General features: G+C 40.5%; 1 protein-coding gene across 1 annotated transcript in view; it reads right to left on the bottom strand.

The window, feature by feature from the left end:
* Window positions 1-6,194: 6,194 nt before the first annotated feature.
* The window catches only part of asic4a (acid-sensing (proton-gated) ion channel family member 4a), a 110,520-nt gene continuing 99,688 nt past the window's right edge, over window positions 6,195-17,026 (bottom strand). The window contains exons 6-10 of the mRNA XM_053876833.1: window positions 14,602-14,755; window positions 10,149-10,240; window positions 10,001-10,080; window positions 8,694-8,804; window positions 6,195-7,399 (exon numbers count right to left, since the gene is read on the bottom strand). Coding sequence (XP_053732808.1) covers window positions 7,229-7,399; window positions 8,694-8,804; window positions 10,001-10,080; window positions 10,149-10,240; window positions 14,602-14,755 — 608 coding nt within the window. The 3' untranslated portion in view covers window positions 6,195-7,228. The remainder of the gene's footprint in view (window positions 7,400-8,693; window positions 8,805-10,000; window positions 10,081-10,148; window positions 10,241-14,601; window positions 14,756-17,026) is intronic.

Raw genomic sequence — 17,026 nt, 5'->3', positions numbered from 1 at the left:
ACTGTGAATTATTTTAATTTTTGAATAAAGATTTTTAAAGTATACATTGTTTTTGTGGTGTAAGATTATTTTTGCCCTATAGGTGTCAGCAGCAGTACATGTTTCTGATCTCATTTTTTTTTCTTTTCTGGATATCACTTCTTTATCAGACACATTTGTTTTCCCCAACAAAAGTGGCGTTAACATTCCAGCTCCCGTCTGACTTGAGGTATTTCCGACTAGCTTCTGTGAAAGAAAAACAGCGAAACCGTTTCATCCTTAATTACAGCTCTACGTATTTCAAGGGTCCATATGCAGCAGCCTGAGGCTTGCTGTAAAACCACATAATGACAGAGCAGCTGGGAGCTAATTGTAAACCATCATTTGCTACTTGGTTTAACATTAAAACCCAGGACTTTCTCCTCCCACAGTGACAGACATTTTTCAGGTCGTTTGGAAATGGATACCTGTTGCCAACATGTAAAGTGGGGTCTCACCTGAAGGAAGTGTTGAGTGACGGAATAAAATATAACTCTTGACGGCGGAGGAATTGTCGCGAGCCGCAGACCAGTAATCTTGTTGTCACTCCTCTCTGCCCAGTGATGGTACTTCTCAGAGTAGCCTTTGAGTTGTCACGTGGCGTCCTCCTAACACTTACCTCAGAAGACTGTCATCTCGGAATGATTTCTTTTGCCTCTAGTAGCTGCCTATTCATGGACTAGAACAGAATTATAAGACACATTATGATATAATACCAAGGTTTTTGTGGTGTATATTATATTTATCACAAATATTACTGCTATTATTGGTATATTATTTGCTTTATTCGTAGACTTCTATAGATGGCAGGCATTCAATTGCACCCTTCATACTACTTAAATATAATCCACATTGTTTTATTGTTAGGACATGAAGCGAAAAATATATAAATGTGAGGTTCAAATGAACCCCACCAGCTGGGAAGAGCTGCCCCTGCCTTTATATTCGTGAATCCAAACCAAAGGAGAAAAAAGAAAAAGAGGAAAAACACCTTGACGGTCGTCTTGTCCTAAGAGAGAGACGCGCTTTTGCGCCTGAATATACAAGCCCGCAGTGACTCTGTCTTTCATTTCCATTTGTGTCAGATATGAAATGAAATGTTCGTCTGCTTTCTTGACAGCTGCTTGCATCATCCCGTGCCCATATCTGCCTCTTGTCAAACGACTCGTCTTCCCAAAATGAAAAACAGAAAGGACGTGGAAAAAGAGCAGAAGAAATATATTGAAGTTTAAATCAGAGGTCGGATGTTACAAATATATTTTTATGGGGAGACGTGCTGTGGAGTGGAGTGACGGTCGAATTTGTTCTCGCAGAGTTACAGCCGTGCACTCATTCTGATCAGATGATTTGTTTGGGCAGTGGTCATTTCACTTTCTCAGAAATGCTCCTATTTTTTCCATCGATGTTTGATGAAAGGAAGTACTGCATGGAAATATTAGCTGGAGAAAAATGCAGCATCTTTAGTTGAAGTCAGCAAGCGGGGGCAGCAGTTTAAGTGAAGGGACCCAGTCTTTTTTTCCTCGGAAAAACCTCTTCTTACTCTATTGTAGTCATTACGAGGCATTCCCAGGTCAAATGTGAGACGCCTCCAGATGTCTGTCCTCCAGGGTCGGCTTATAGCCCTGACCTCCTCCGTCCAGAGGTCACCCAGACTGGAAACTGGCTTCTCTCATTGTGAAGGAGATGTGGTTCTACCTTGGACCTCTCCTAGATGACCAAGCTTCTTTGGTCAACCTTTAAGGGGCAGACCTGGCACCCTATTGAGCGAACCTTTAGCTAAAACTCATGACCCCAGGTGAGCTGAAGGACATAGATCGAGCAGTCAACTTCTGCTTATCTTCCACAGAAAGTTGGTGACCTGACAACAGAAGATGTTGCTAAAATATGTTGTCATTCAGTGTTGTTTTGGTGTTGCTGGATAACATTTCTACAACATTTTCACTGGTAACCTGGTTGTTTAGAGTGCGTTCCAGGTGTGTTCCAAGTTGGAGAATCCTCACCTCCTCAGGTACGCAATCCAAGATGGCCTCCCCCGAATGTAAACAGGAAGTAGAGGGTTTGAATCAAACAAATATGCCGGAAGAAACAAAAACATTTCTCTTGTCTCAGCAGGTCAATTTAGCTGTCATTCATAGAGAGGTAACTGGAACACACTGTTGACCCTGGTTCAAGTACCTGTCAAGATGCTAACTTTTTACAATGAGCCTCTTGGTGGAGATTCGCACTGACTCAGTGCCTTTCTAGATATGAAACAGTTTTTTTGGATTGGTATGTGGACTTTTAAGTGGACACCATTTTGGTCCAGGTGCAATGTGATGGGGGGTGGGATTCAATTAAAAAATGAATCTAGTTAATTAGATAATTTGTGATTAATTAATGTCAATTAATAGCAGTTTAATAGTATAAGGATATTTGCCACAAGAAGCCACATTTTTCAGTTTGAATGAATTTGGTACTTATTTCTTACTGAATCAAATGATGGACCCATACATACATTTAAGCAACAAAATATTGTTTATTTTGCATCAGTTTGACAATGCCACAATAAATCACAATGGTGGCTATATTCAAGTTTTTATATCACCTAAAGCTCTTGAAAATATTTGTACAAGAATTAAAATTTTATAAGAATTTCACATAGTGTATATATATATATAATATATATATAAAACAACTATTTTTTTCGATCCACCAGGCAATACGTGGATTAAAATCTGAACTCCAACTTCAAGGAAGCCAGTAAAGTTGAGCCACGAGGTGCCAATAGACAAGAATGTCAGCTCCCTGTCTTGGCCCTCAGGTACTTCTACGCTCTTTTGTGAATTCTCAGCGACACACAACCAGTGCCAGTCCCTGTATCTCCAAGTCTCTACAGTGACCGAGCAGTCCTGTATTCATTCCAATACGTCAGCTCCCCGGTGTGACCGCGCCGCGGCCGGCTACAATTATTGATGACAGAGGGAAAGATTGTCATGCACGGCCCGTCCTGGATGCCATCAGAGACTGTGATTGGGAACCTTTTGAAAATGTCAAAGTGACACATGATTATGAATATTAAACAGCCATATATAGCTCATGATTACTTGACAGGAGAAGGGGAATTGACAGATGGAGAAGGGTGGATTCTCATTCTGGGCCGCGGTGATGTATGGTGACGGTAACGCCACAGGACGGCGAGTCTAATTCACAGAACAAATTATGCTCTTCATTGCAAACACAATGTCCTCTAATGTGATGGTTTTCATAAACACCCACATGACTGATGGAACCAGAGTTTGAAACTATGCGGTTTTGCTTCCCCACTTTGTGTATGCAGTGACATCTGGTGGCATTATGTGGGCGATCTAGTCCTGGTGACGTGTAAAACCAGCATTGTGTCACGTACGAGCAGCATATTTTCATTCAGAGGTCAACAGTCTGAGAGCTTAGGGGGGGCAGCTGTTGCAGAACAGGGAGAAGATATGGAGGAAGGAATGGCCAGAGATGTTTCTTAAGGCGAGGTTTCATGAACGGAGGAAAGAATGAATCCTTACCATGGTTCTACAGTGGAATGTAGTCAGGGTGGACTGCCAAACTCCAGACATGCTGTTAAATGGAGAAGGGCCGCATTTACAGGCCCAGAAGTATTGGTACCAATCCACGCCTGTAACTCACTTACTTCATTGACTTGTCGAGGAATGTGTTCTGTGCATTAGTATGGCTGTTCACCAATATATCCACCAGGGGTCGCAGCTCAGAGTCAAATGTCTATGACAAAGACAAACTCCAAAACAAACATGGCGACTGTGGAAGAAGTACAAGTAACATCCGACTTACGAACGGGATCGGTTCCGACCAACTGGTTGTAAGTCAGATTGGATGTCATTCAGAGTAGCCGACGCGAGGGTTATAGGTTCTACTGTAGTGGTAGATCGCTGGGTGAGAGTGAGATGCTGGGATACTGTGTCGCTGTAACTGTCATACGCGATGCCGGATGCCAAATCCACAGAGTTTAGAGCAAAGAGTGCCATCTAATGGTCTATGAAGATGAGGATACTGCTTCTTGAAGCCTCATTACTGTTGGACAGCAGGTGGCAGTAGTGTTCTGGACCTCAACTTTATGACACACATTAGACGACAGGCGACAGTTGGATCCAGTACTCCTAAAGTTTAGTTGAAATTTCTTCATCTGTTATTCAGCTAAAGACAGACAAACACAGACAATCATGTAACTCCCTTGGTGGAGGTAATAATAACATTGTCATTATTTATTATTGTTTCATTTCCTCTCCCTAATTCACCCTGCTGAAGAATGACAGCAGCGCTTACACGCCAGTTGAGCGCTGTCACTCAGCCTGGATCATGTCAGCGGAGCCGGGTGATAAATAACAAAATCTCCGCTTGCTATTTTGGACCAGCAGTTGCTTCCTGAGGGCGAGAACAAATGCGAAAGCAAATTAGCATTAGTGTCATCACTCCAAAACCGTGTCTCCACAGTCACACATCACAACAATTAAGCCGGTTTTTGTTTAGTTGCCGTTTTAAAAAAGGCCCGCAGTGTTTTTACGTCACATTATTCAATGTTATATTGAATTATTTACAAGTGCTCCTCGGCCTTCCCGAGCCTGGGAATGAAAACCGTAAATCTCTAGAATCCCCGAGTCGGTAAAAAAAGGCTGTAAATGCGAATAAATGTGAGTCCTACTTTCTGCTTAAATATCTGTGTGGCAAACTTTTGTAAAAACTCATCAACTTTGTCTCAAGGTTCCTAATGAGCCGATAAGAATAAGCGATGTTTGCTTATGTTAAATTGCTGCTCTGGCGAACGTTTAGCTGATAAAAACCTCACCGCTTCAGCAAATCCCCCCTGCTTTCATTGCAAGATATTCTGATTCTTAGACATTTTCTGTACAAATGAATTTGGCTTAGGACATCACTTGTGCGCTCAGTCATGAGTGAAAGTGCACATGTGAAAGAAACATACCTGCGGTTTTCCCTCCACCGAGGCATCCACATTTAACTGCTGCTTTTTAAGACTTGAGGAAAGAAGAAATTGTTTTGTTAAATATGTTATCAAGGAAGTAATGGAAAGAAAAGGATAAAACCAGACACTCACGACCCTTTACACTTTTACCAGGAGAGTGAAAATGCAACATGCGGAAGAAAAAATCCTTTATTCTTCGCAGCGATGGGCTGATGAGGCTTCATGAAACAATGTCAAAGTTTTCAGAGCTCAGTAGGTGGCGCTCTTGGTTTGAAAATGATGAAAGGTTTCATAGAAATACTTGTTTAAATCCAAAGACTTTACAGCATAGACTGCCATCCAGAGGGCTCTAAATATGAGGGCACTGTTTCATGAAGCCTCATCAGCTCACGACTGCTCCCTGCAGTGATGGGCTGATGAGTGCTCTTTACTAAAAGGTTTATTGAACTTAAGTCCACGGTTAGAATAAAATAATATATAATAATAATAAAATACCTTTAAAAGATGGTTCCGACAACTGAACTGGCAACAAACCAGAGATATTTAGCGCTATTTTTTAAATGGATTTTAATTTTTATGTCTACGTAGAAGGAGCCAAGAGGCACTTCACTTGCCAAAATGTGTGCTCTTATTTTTTATGACATCTACTGTTTTTGGGTCTATGATAGTTAGTCCCATTACGGTGAGGATTTTTCCCACATGCTGAGAACTAAGGTAGTCGACATTTCCAGGTCTATACCTCATACGGAGCTGATCCCAGGCTAAGCGAAAGACGCAATCCCTCTAGCATGACCTCCTTCCATTGGCCTAGAACACCTCAGAAGAGACAGCTTGACCAGATGCTTTCTCTTGGTGGAGGAGCAAGGCTCTACTCTGAACCTCATCTGGTTGGCTGAGTTGCCGAGCTTATCTTTATACAGGAGTCCAGATACCGTGCAGGGAAAACCTTGGCCACCTCTCTCTTGTCTAAGGTCCTAGAATTCACAGGTTGAAGTTGAACTGCAGACCAACAGGTAAAGTGAGAGATTTGCCTTCTGGCTCAGCTCTTTCTTCACCAAGAGCAGGTCATGGTGAATCCCGATGATCCATCTCAGCTTGACGCCAACGCAACACAAGGTCCCCAACCAACATGATCTTCTGAATCCCACAACACAGACACTCATTTTCACATGAAACAACAACAAACAAAAACAAGTCATATTTTGTTGTCTGTACAAATGTATTTACGTTTTCCAGAACACATCTGCAGATTTGGAAGTGTACAGCAATCGCTACAATTGTGATTTATTTGTCATATAAAATCTTCATTATCCTCTAAAACTGTATAAATAACTTAATATTACAGCAGTAAATCATTATAAACAGCAACTATCCAAACAGAACCTTAAAACCTTTTCCTATTTGAGTCGGCTTTACAATGTGGATATTACAATATACAATGCTACTTGTTCTAACACCTCGACCACGAATCGGCGTGTGGAAAGATGCTGCTGTCTCCACGGAAAATCAGACCATTTCATCAAACATTTCTGACTAAATGACTCCCTTTATATTCTGAATGAGTGAAACACAAATATGATTTGGTTATTGTCGTTTTGTATACAATATATAACATATACAGCTGATTGTAACATCTCTTTATATAATTACATATCCTTCAGATAATGTGCATTTTTTCCCATGAATACTGAGGTTGCGCTATGTGATAATGCTGCTTTATTTTAAAATAAAACAGGTGCATTAAATGTATCAAATGCAACAGAAAAAGGCTCATTTATTCTATTCATTCTGACAGCAGGTGAGTAAAATTAAATCTGAATTTCATGATAAATGCAGATCTGTTATGTGTAATAGTCAGCGCGGTTCCAACGTAAGGCAGCAGTATTACATAGTGTGAATCTAAAACTCCCTTGGTAAAACTCCTCTTGGTGACTTAATATTGTAAGAAGCAATGATTGTTCTGAACTCTGAAACGATGCTGATAAAATAATCGTTTTATTGTCGCACTGAAAGTGACATGCAGTCCTCTTCCTTCCGGTGATGTTCCCAATAGTGGCCCTCTGAAGTGGGGACCTTGACGCGAGGGTTCTTCCCGGACAGTGACGTCTGATTTGTGCCTACATCATGTGCATACGTGTGGCTTGGTAGCAGTTTGGTGTTTGGCTTTGGCTGTAGCTTTTCACTGGTGACAGCAGACGGGAACAAAGAAGGTCTGTCGTCGATCCTCGCGCAGACGGGTGTTTGATTCTAGCAGGCGAAGTCCTCGAACACGCCGTGACGTCCGGTGTGATGATGAGGACGCGGGTGTTGGAGAGTGTGAGCGTGTGGATGAGGGAGGGTCTGAGGGAGGTGGTGGTTCGGCAGCATGGTGTTGGCGTAAGCCCCCTCTGGGTGACTCCGGGAGAGATCATTGGGCTCCTGCGGAGAAAGGGCGGTTTAAACACGGGGGGCCATGTTTTTCTAGTCAGTCAACACTCATAACCATAATTCTAACTCCTGTGAGCAACCTTTGGTCCACTGTGGCTTTCTCCCACCATCCAAATATATACATTGCATTTCAAATTGTCTATAGAAGTGGTGAGCTAAATATTTACAAACTAGTGAAAATAAATAAATAAGTTCTGGTGAAAATTAATGTTTTTAATGTTTTAAAACAAAGCCGAAACATTTGTGAAATAATTTAATAATAATAATAATATAACTAAATAACTACAGAAAAAAGTCTTATTCTTATGTATCGCTACAGAAATACCTACAGTTAGATCAGAAATTAAAAATTGTAATTAAAAAAACAAACAAAAAATATACCACTGTACAAAAATATAAATATAATACTGTATAATTATCTTCAGAGCTAATACTACAAATATTATTGTTGTTGAAAAACACTTATATTAGACGTGGGGCTCGATGAGAGGAATATTCAAATTCATAATTTTAAAATAAATGAATCATAATTTATATTTGTCAGAATAAAAAAATTCTGTAATGAATAATTCAAAATTAACAAGTCCATAAAATTGGCAAAAATGTATGGTAAAAATAGGTATGAAAATAAAATTGCATATGTTAAAAAAAAGACAAATAGTGTATATATATATATATATACACACACACACTGTTTGTCTTTTTTTTAACATACAATTTTTTAAACATATTATTTATTTATTTTTTACCTTGTGCAGTCCACAATGTAGATGCGTCTATAAAAAGGACATATGATAAAGGAAATGGAATATGAACAAATGAAAGACGCAAAATAAATAGACAAAAACAATGGCATCATTATTTTGAAACTCCTCATTTGCATCCAGCCTCACATCTGTCCCGCTCGGATTCATTTCATAACGGATAGACGCAGTGTCATATGTCGCACATTTATTTTGGAAACGCAGCAGATAGCTAGCCGCGACGTGACTTATTCATCGGTAAGCAAACCAATCGCTGGTGCAATTATTGAAAAGAACGATTGCCGTGGCCATTTAATGGAGACAGAGCTGCTGTTACGAATCACTTGTTGGAGAGGAATTTTGGGCTCACAGTAGATCCAGCCTCCGAGGAAAGCTGTGCTTCCACCGCAGTTGGGATTAATTAGGCGTATTATGGGCTTCATTATTTTGAACGTATCATGCCTCTGCCTGAATTATTCTTTTGTACTTGGCAGAGACGACAACATGGCTACAGGCGGAGAACAGTGCGGGACGCGAGGTACCTTGGTCTTCATTTCCTCCAGATTCACCGTCGCGACTGTGCTGGTCTGCTGCTTGCTCTTCTTCTCCTCCTTCTGAGGCCTCAGCAGACGCTGTAACCGCTGCTTGATCACCTGATTTAGGCCGCACGGCGGGGAAGGGAGATGGGAGTTATTCACTCTGATGTCCATGTAAGAATCCCTCCCTCTGATTTTGCCTTTATTCATGCGCTTGGCTTTGAGCCGACAGCCGACTGCAGAGCTCAGGGCGGATACAGCCGGGGAGATGATTTAGTTCATGATGCGCGTGTGGACCGTGAACTGGGCCGCGACTTGCTTCTTCAGCATGGAAATCAAATCAAACTCTCCAAATATACCCAGAAACTGTAGTTCACATTTCTGATCTAAAGGTTGAACGAATGAAAATGAAACTTTTTCTGACTGGTAAGAACTGATAGAGTGAGAATAAACCCTTAAATTTATGAGCATTCTGTCCTTGTGGGGAGTGAAAATGCTTCTCATGACCTTGTCAGAGATTCTACAAAATCCACGAGGTCTCACTCTCTTCATAGGTCCACAGCTCAATTTTTTCAATACTAATTGTCACCTTCTTCTAATACCTCACCAACTTTTTATCTAGACACGTACACATTTTTGAGGGACGAAAATTCTTAAACTTATTCTTGATATTGGATCGGTTCATTTGGATTGACAAAGGGTCTGAAGGTCTCCCCATTCATTTCTATTACTTCTGGTCACATGACCCGTGACTTGTGATGGGCTGATGAGGCGTCATGAAACAGCATTCACATTTTAAACTAAAACTACATGGCACTCTCGAGTCTAAATCCTGCTATTATTTTCAAACCAAGAGCGCCACCATGTGAGCTCCGAAAATGAAGTAGTGGTAATCATTTAATCGTATTATGTTGACAGACCAACGTCAGACCAGAAGCAACGTTGTTTTTTCAGCTGTGCTCATGTTCCAAACAACGTCAGCAACAGTCCAAACACTGTTATTTTACCCATCTGGCTCATGCCTGGTGTCACAGACACCGTATTTGGCTGCGATGGGAGGATCCACGTTGGGCACTTTTGAGCGCCGCGCTATAGATCTGAGAGCACTTCTCACGGGAGCTCGATTCAATCCCCTGTCAGATGCCAAAACACTCTTGAATTTGAGGAAGGAGAAGACGTTGAAGGCACTTTTCTCAAGCAGAGAAAAAGGGCTGTTGCTTGAGGACCACTGAAAGTGTTGAAATGAGGTGCCTCAGGTCACATGCTTGCCTGCAGATTCAGCATCGTATGTGTAATTAAGAGGGGTGCTGTACCTCGTATACATAATCCAGGATTTCTAAGATTGTCAAAATGCTGGCTCCGATGAACAAGCCCATCTGTCCGCCGATGTCCCCTGAAATAAAACACAACGAAACATCAGCAAGCGTGTTTAACGCCATTCGGCGCGGTGCCAGATCTCACCTAATAAACCCGCCACGTCGTAGGCTTTCTTCTGCTCGATGGTCTCATAATTTAGAGCTTCAAAGAAGATATCCAGAACCAGAAAATTGTCTCTGGAAAAAACAAGGAATGGAGGTATCAAACACCGACTGAGACAGAGAAGTAAACTGCAAAGAACTCCTTAAGCACGCTGCACTGTTTTGTTGTCATTTTCATGCCTGCGGCGGTTCACACTGATCTGCCTGATGACAGGGAGATAAGGAGACGAGCCGGCTCTCAGCAAGCAGGTGAGTCTTTTTGATTGACACGGTTTAGTTCTGCTCTCCTCATGGTGCCTCAACTGGAATAATAATGACTTCAATTTAAACTTTATGAGATCTAACCTACAGACAAGATGCTTCAAATCCCCACTAGAGGTGTAGCACTGAAGTCAGGGTCAAAATATAGATATATTTTATGGTTTTAAACTCCAGCAAGAACAAGCAGATATTGCATCACCAACTATTGTCAGCTGAAGTAGAAGTTTTTTTTGGAACCGTCATATGGAACCAACTTCATTGTCAAAAATAGAAATACAAAATTGTGACGTTTATCACAATAATAAACAACATTTGGCTTGAGCAAGAACAACATTTGATTTAGAAAAAAGTATGACAAACTTGCAAATAAGCAAATAGCTCAAAAGTGTTCAAATAGCTCAAGTGTTAAAATATAGCACCCTGTTGTTACACAGATAACTTGATACCTTTTTAGGATTCAAAATATGACACACACACACACATATATATATGCACACTATATATATATATATATATAATTTTTTTTTTTTTCAGATTTTCTAATCTCTTTTTTTCCCTGTCTATATTTGAATAATAATATATATTATATGTATATAAACACATGTACATATGTATTTTTATAATTGTTTTTTGTGTGTTTGATCGTTGGCTATATTTGTATCTACAGGGATTGTGACCTAATTGAGAGCCATTCAGAGTAAATTTCATGTTTGTCAATGATCATGACATCACTTTGTGATAGCTAAATATAGATAGAGTGGTACCTCGGTTTTCGAACGTCCCGGAATTCGAACAAATTGGAGTTCGAACAAAAATTTAGAGATTTTTTTGCTTCGGATTTCAAACAAAATCCTGAACTCGAACGCCGGCGAATAAAGCCGGAAAAAACATAATGTGCGTGGACCGATCAGCTGACCCACGACACACTTTGTTATTGTGTATAACGCAGCCTCTGTATGCAGACGTGTCCCGTTAGATACATTTACTGGCTGTTTTTTCTTCATATTGAGGTGTAAAACCTTTCCTGTCTCCACACTGGACCGTGGTAGAGTGTCACAGGGGAGGTGCTCGCTCTCCACACACACTCCAGGGTTTGATGTCCTGTTGTGGGCTGGAGCTGGGACAGGGATGAGGCGAGTCTGGGACAGAGCGTGACTTGGTTTATGACTTTGTCACAGCCAAACTGCACAGAAGCGCACATTCAGAGCTGGACACGCACCGGGCACCTCTTCACTTCTGGAGAGACGTCACTCACTCGGCAACCCCTCCCACATGCAGCGGCCACACACATAGAGGAACAGCCACCTGCAGCAGACACTCTACATTCACTCCTACAAAAGCCTATTTTAAGGCTTGGAACGCATTATTTCTTTTTCCATTCATTGTAATGGGAAAAATCAATTCAGATTTCGAACAAATCGCTTCTCGAACGGCCGTCTGGAACGGATTGTGGTCGAGAACCGAGGTACCACTGTATATAGATATTTATTCCCTTGGTCCTCAGTAAATCCTAAATTCTTGATTGGTTTAATTAAATAACTTCTCTTTTTATGAATTATTATTTATTCATATTGAACGTGCATTTGAAAGCATTTTCATAAGTAAATTAAAATATAGTTTTTTCCCCTGGCATCATGAAAAATAGTGATTAATATTGGTGATTAAATATGAATTAAATTACTTGTGTTTATCATTTTGGCTCATATCATGAAGCCCTGTAAACTACAGCGCAACACTGATCAATTCAGTTCACTCTCGAGCTGTCGTGTACTTATTCGCTCTACCACTGCAGCTGCAACCTGACTAGATATTTCACTGCTCTTGTTGAACCTGCTTGTCTCTGCTGTTGCTGCAATATGGATAAGTGAAGTGCGAACACCTTTTTCCTGCGTTTACGACTGGACAAAGTGAAGGAGTGCAAGTAAATTTATTGACTCCACGGAACAGACTGCTCCTCTCCTCCATCATTCTGTCGTTATAAAGACTCCCTCGCACACAAGCTCTGCCGCTTCCCTAGATGTGAGTGCGCGGCGACGGGAAGGAAGATTAGAAGTTCAACATTTAAAGAGCCGTGTTTCAACGGCACAATGAACACGGAGAGAATCTCATGATGAAAAGTAGGTCAGAAAAGAGCAGACCTTACGAGCGACTTTTCCTGACCCACGTTCACATTAACACATCTTTCACTGTGGTGTAACACGACAAATCGAACGTGACGCAGCTGTGTAAGTCAGAAGAGTCGGATTTGGTTTGGCAAGACTGTCGCATTCAAGATGCAACATACTGCTTCCCTGCAAACAAGTCTGAGCTATTTTAGCATGGGTGTCCTTATCCCGAGGAGTCACGGAGGTTGCAGTGTTGCCTCGAGGGCGAGGCCACATTAAAGGCCATTAACTCCTTAAAAACAGATGGGACCCCCCCATCGTCCCCCCCCCCTCCCCGTGATTATGGGATTACGGTCTTACAGAGTTCATGTCAGGATAACAACAGCAAACACAAACACGGTGCTCATTAGCCTCATTTGTTTATTTAACAAGGAATTGTCCATTCAAATATTCTCTTTAAATTTGGTGACATGGAAGTCAAGCGTGAATCTGACTCCCACGTGGACGTAGGGGGAGAAGGTTCAGCGCGCACTGAGTGAATACATCAAGAACAATGAGGCGTTTGATGTCAGTCCTCTATTAATGCTGCTGTGTGTATTTACTGCGCTCTCAGAGTGTGTGTGTGTGTGTGTGTGAGTTGCATGACATTGGACTGCATGACAGTTTGGAGCCTGGGATATTCTCCGCTGCACATGTGTTATTGGAGGTCATCGAGAACTGGGTCACTGGGTCATGTGTATAGAGGCCAGCTCCAATGAAAGCTTGCTAGCCTCCAAAATATACACCTTCAAAACTGCAATATTATCTTTTTTTTTGCATTCCACCCATAAACAAATAACAAAAAGTTATCACACAATGTGATATTTTGTTGATATCGGGTATTTTCATCATCATAATATATTCACATCATTACCAATATTTCAAAAGTAAAATGTATTATTAAGTATAATTTAAACATCATATTTCATTTAACTAAATATAATTTATTTATTGTTTTTGTTCAACATATTTTTGTTTAATTGAATATGAAAATGTGGAATTATTTGTTATGTTAAGTTATTATTAACAGAAAATAACAGTTCAAAATTACGTTAAAATTGCCTTCCATTTATCATATTAAACCTCCTGATACATTCACCTTCATCACAGGTTGACATTCCACGATGAAATAAAGTGAAATATTTATTATATAATGCATCACCATTTTATAAAAAAATGTTTGTAAAAAATGATTTGATACCAGTCAACATACGCACAGAACAGTTTTGTGGGAGGTATATTTAAAAAATGACACTAAAAAAATGTCTTCATATTTTATTTTTTGTAAATATTGGATGCACTAAGTTCAATGGCTCAGACAGTGAAGTTCTGACCTCATTTTTATGACTTCATGGATCTGAATCATGGATCTCAAGCATTTGCTGGAGAAGGTAGTGAAACAGTTGCAGTCAAATATATAGAAAATATAGAAAATAAATAAATAAATAAAGGACTAATAAAAGTTTTATTTGAGGGAGCGTTGTGTTTTTCTATAGGATCAAACATATATTTTAATTTTAATTTTAATTTTGTGCACTGGAGTAAAGGAACAGTTATGTCACAACTTCTTCTCAAGTGTTAGTAGCATCTAATCTCTTCCAACTTCAAAGATTTCCAGCAAATGTCCACCATGGAAATAGGTGGCAGGATAATGCCAAGCCCCAACTGAGATTTTGCGTCGGAAACTTTAAACCTCTATGTTTCTGGATGGTGGCTGAGAGGTCAGTGCGGTCAACAATAGCGATAAACACAGTGAGATATCTGCATTTAGTTTTGCTGTGGCTGTAACCAGACACCTTTTTATGGAGAAAATATTGAGCTTGACAGAGATGAATATTTTCAACGGCGGAGCAAGACAGCACTTCACGACAACCCATAAAGCAGCATTATGAAAATATAATGGATTTTTGTTTTACGTCCTCCGTCAGTGATAACAGAATGGAGGTCAGCGTTAATGGTCCTTTCTAGTGAGAGTCACACGGCTGCTCATAAGTGAGTTTATTTTACACCCGAAGGTTCCCCCCGTCATACCTGATGTAGTCCTCCGACTTGTCGTATTTCCTGGAGAGATAGCGGGCTGAGCCCTTGCTGGGGATTTTGACCATGGAGAGCTCTTTACCGTAACGTGTCAGATTACAAGGCGTCTCGCATGGACAGGTGTCCCCCGTGGTCTTCTGTAACTGAGCTGCAGCACAACACAAACAGAGAGACACAAGTTACCGTCAGAGATATTGTTTATTGGTTTGCATAGTCTTCAGGAGCTGCGGAGAAAGTCCCACTAAATCAGAGTTTCTTCACCACTGCTGTTTGGTTTCATTTATTTGAAATTGCCAAAGACATCCACTAGGTGGCAGTGACAAGCTATGTCATCATCCCTAGCTCCACTTTTTTATGTAGAGAAACGGTAGCTCTACTCAGAGTCTCAGAAAAGTGACAGAAATCCTCATCACATCTGGGCGTAAAACCTTGACTCCCTATTGAAGGTATGCTTCAGAATGAAACAAAAAGAGAGAAAAGCATCTTTAATATGATGAGAAAATGTAAAAACTGTACTCGAAAGCATAGTGGCTGAAGGTTACAAGTGTAATTACACCATAATATCTTGTGAAAAACTAAAAAAATAGCATGGATAATGGTGGAAATCAACTTGTGTAATTACACAATAAAAGTAATTTCCAAAAATGTCTAACTATAAACCATAAAATACTTACTGAATAAAATACTTACTGAACTAGAATACCGGCATTTAGATCTGATTTAAAGGCACTTTAACCCAATTTAAATTCTGTTTATCATGAGGGACAATAAGACCAAATAAAAAGAAAACAAAAAAAGTCCTAAAAAAGGTTTTGTTTAAACTAATAAATGATAAAAAATAAATAAATAAAATTTTATAAAAGTAATAAATAAAAGGGTTGGAACTGCCAGGCAGAAGGTGGAGAGGAAGGTCAAAGAGGAGATTTATGGAGGTGGTGAAGGAGGACATGAGGTTTGTAGGTTTGAGAGAAGAGGAAGCAGAGGACAGGGGGAGATGGAGGAAGATGATCCACCCCTGAAGGGAGAAGCCGAAATGAAAAGAAGAATAAAAATAAATAAAAATTAACAAACAAAAAAGTTTGTAATCTGTCTTAAACATTTCTTTGCGATCCATTTTATAGTTTTGTTCTTACTTCATGAAGAATGCACAGATTCAAAGTGCCAAACGTGGCCCCTGAGCAGTACTTGACCCAGGTCTGACTAGTCTCATCCATGGTGACAGTGAAATATTGCCTCAACAAAGCAGCTGGATGGAGGTGTGAAGCATCGACCCAGCGATTTTTCTCCGTATAAAAGTCACGAAACCTCTTTGTATGCATCAGAGAACAATTTTAAATACAGATAAAACTACCTTTCACAGCTTAAAGACTTCCATTGTTGAATTTTTAATATAAAACTGACCTTTTACTTGCTCATATTGGGGTGGACATTGAGCAGCGACCGGCAGTCAAAAGACGTAATAATCCCAAAGACATTTCACGGTGGCCATCTCCCCAAATTATAATTGGACTCTTTCAAATTTGCCAGAAATGTAATTATATCGCCAAAGTAAAACGTGAATGAATGAAATCTCCAAAGCATCAAATGAGAGCCGCCGATAGTCCAAAGTCATATTCCTGAGGAATACATTTACACTTGAATGAACCATCAAATATGAAGAAGACTATTTATAGCTGTACGTTGTGGCGCTGTTTTGTTCACACATCAGATATCACGAATATTGCTCCCCAGCTTCCAAAAAGCCCAATTGTGTTGGTTATTAAAATACATTTCATTAGCATTAGCGCGGCTGGTGGCGCCTCTCCTGTCTTTGCCAGAGGCAGACTTTTGTTTCTGACCACAGAGGATGTTTCCTTGCTGCTATCTCGCAGAGATGATTGTGTACCTCTCGGACCTAACTTCCTGCGTGTGAATGAGCCGGTTCAGGCACCTTTGCTAGTTCAGCGAACTGCATTTTGATTTAAATCCTTACAACCACCTTGAGTGTTGTGTGAAATACCCTCTTTATATAAAGTCCGCTTGAGTGATACTTGGACGCCTCCCTGGGTGATGTGTCCTGCGACCTAGTGTTGTGGTCAAGACCATCAAGGCTGTGTCCCATGTCTCACCCTAACACTGGGTTTTGCATGTTCACGTGTCTGTGTAGTGTACTCGGACCGAGGGCACTCGCCGTTCACCACTTGAAATGAACCCTTCAAACCGAGGGAGCTCCGTAGCTGACTTGAAACCAAGTTTGAATCTGAAGTGTGGATAGATTTCCAGGATACCAAAGTACTTTACTTAAAAACAATTTTGGATAGGACAACAGGGACATTTTAGTAGCCAGGACTACTCTTCCGTTTGTTGACTTTCTCTCGTATCACACGTTAGCGACCCAAATGGTCGACCGTGTCCGAGAGAGAGTAAGAAGGTGGTCTAA

Source organism: Synchiropus splendidus, chromosome 10 (genome assembly GCF_027744825.2).
Source record: "Synchiropus splendidus isolate RoL2022-P1 chromosome 10, RoL_Sspl_1.0, whole genome shotgun sequence".
In the NCBI taxonomy this organism is placed as follows: domain Eukaryota; kingdom Metazoa; phylum Chordata; class Actinopteri; order Syngnathiformes; family Callionymidae; genus Synchiropus; species Synchiropus splendidus.
Note: the sequence above shows the minus strand (reverse complement) of the source record. Positions and strands in the feature narration are given on the sequence as shown.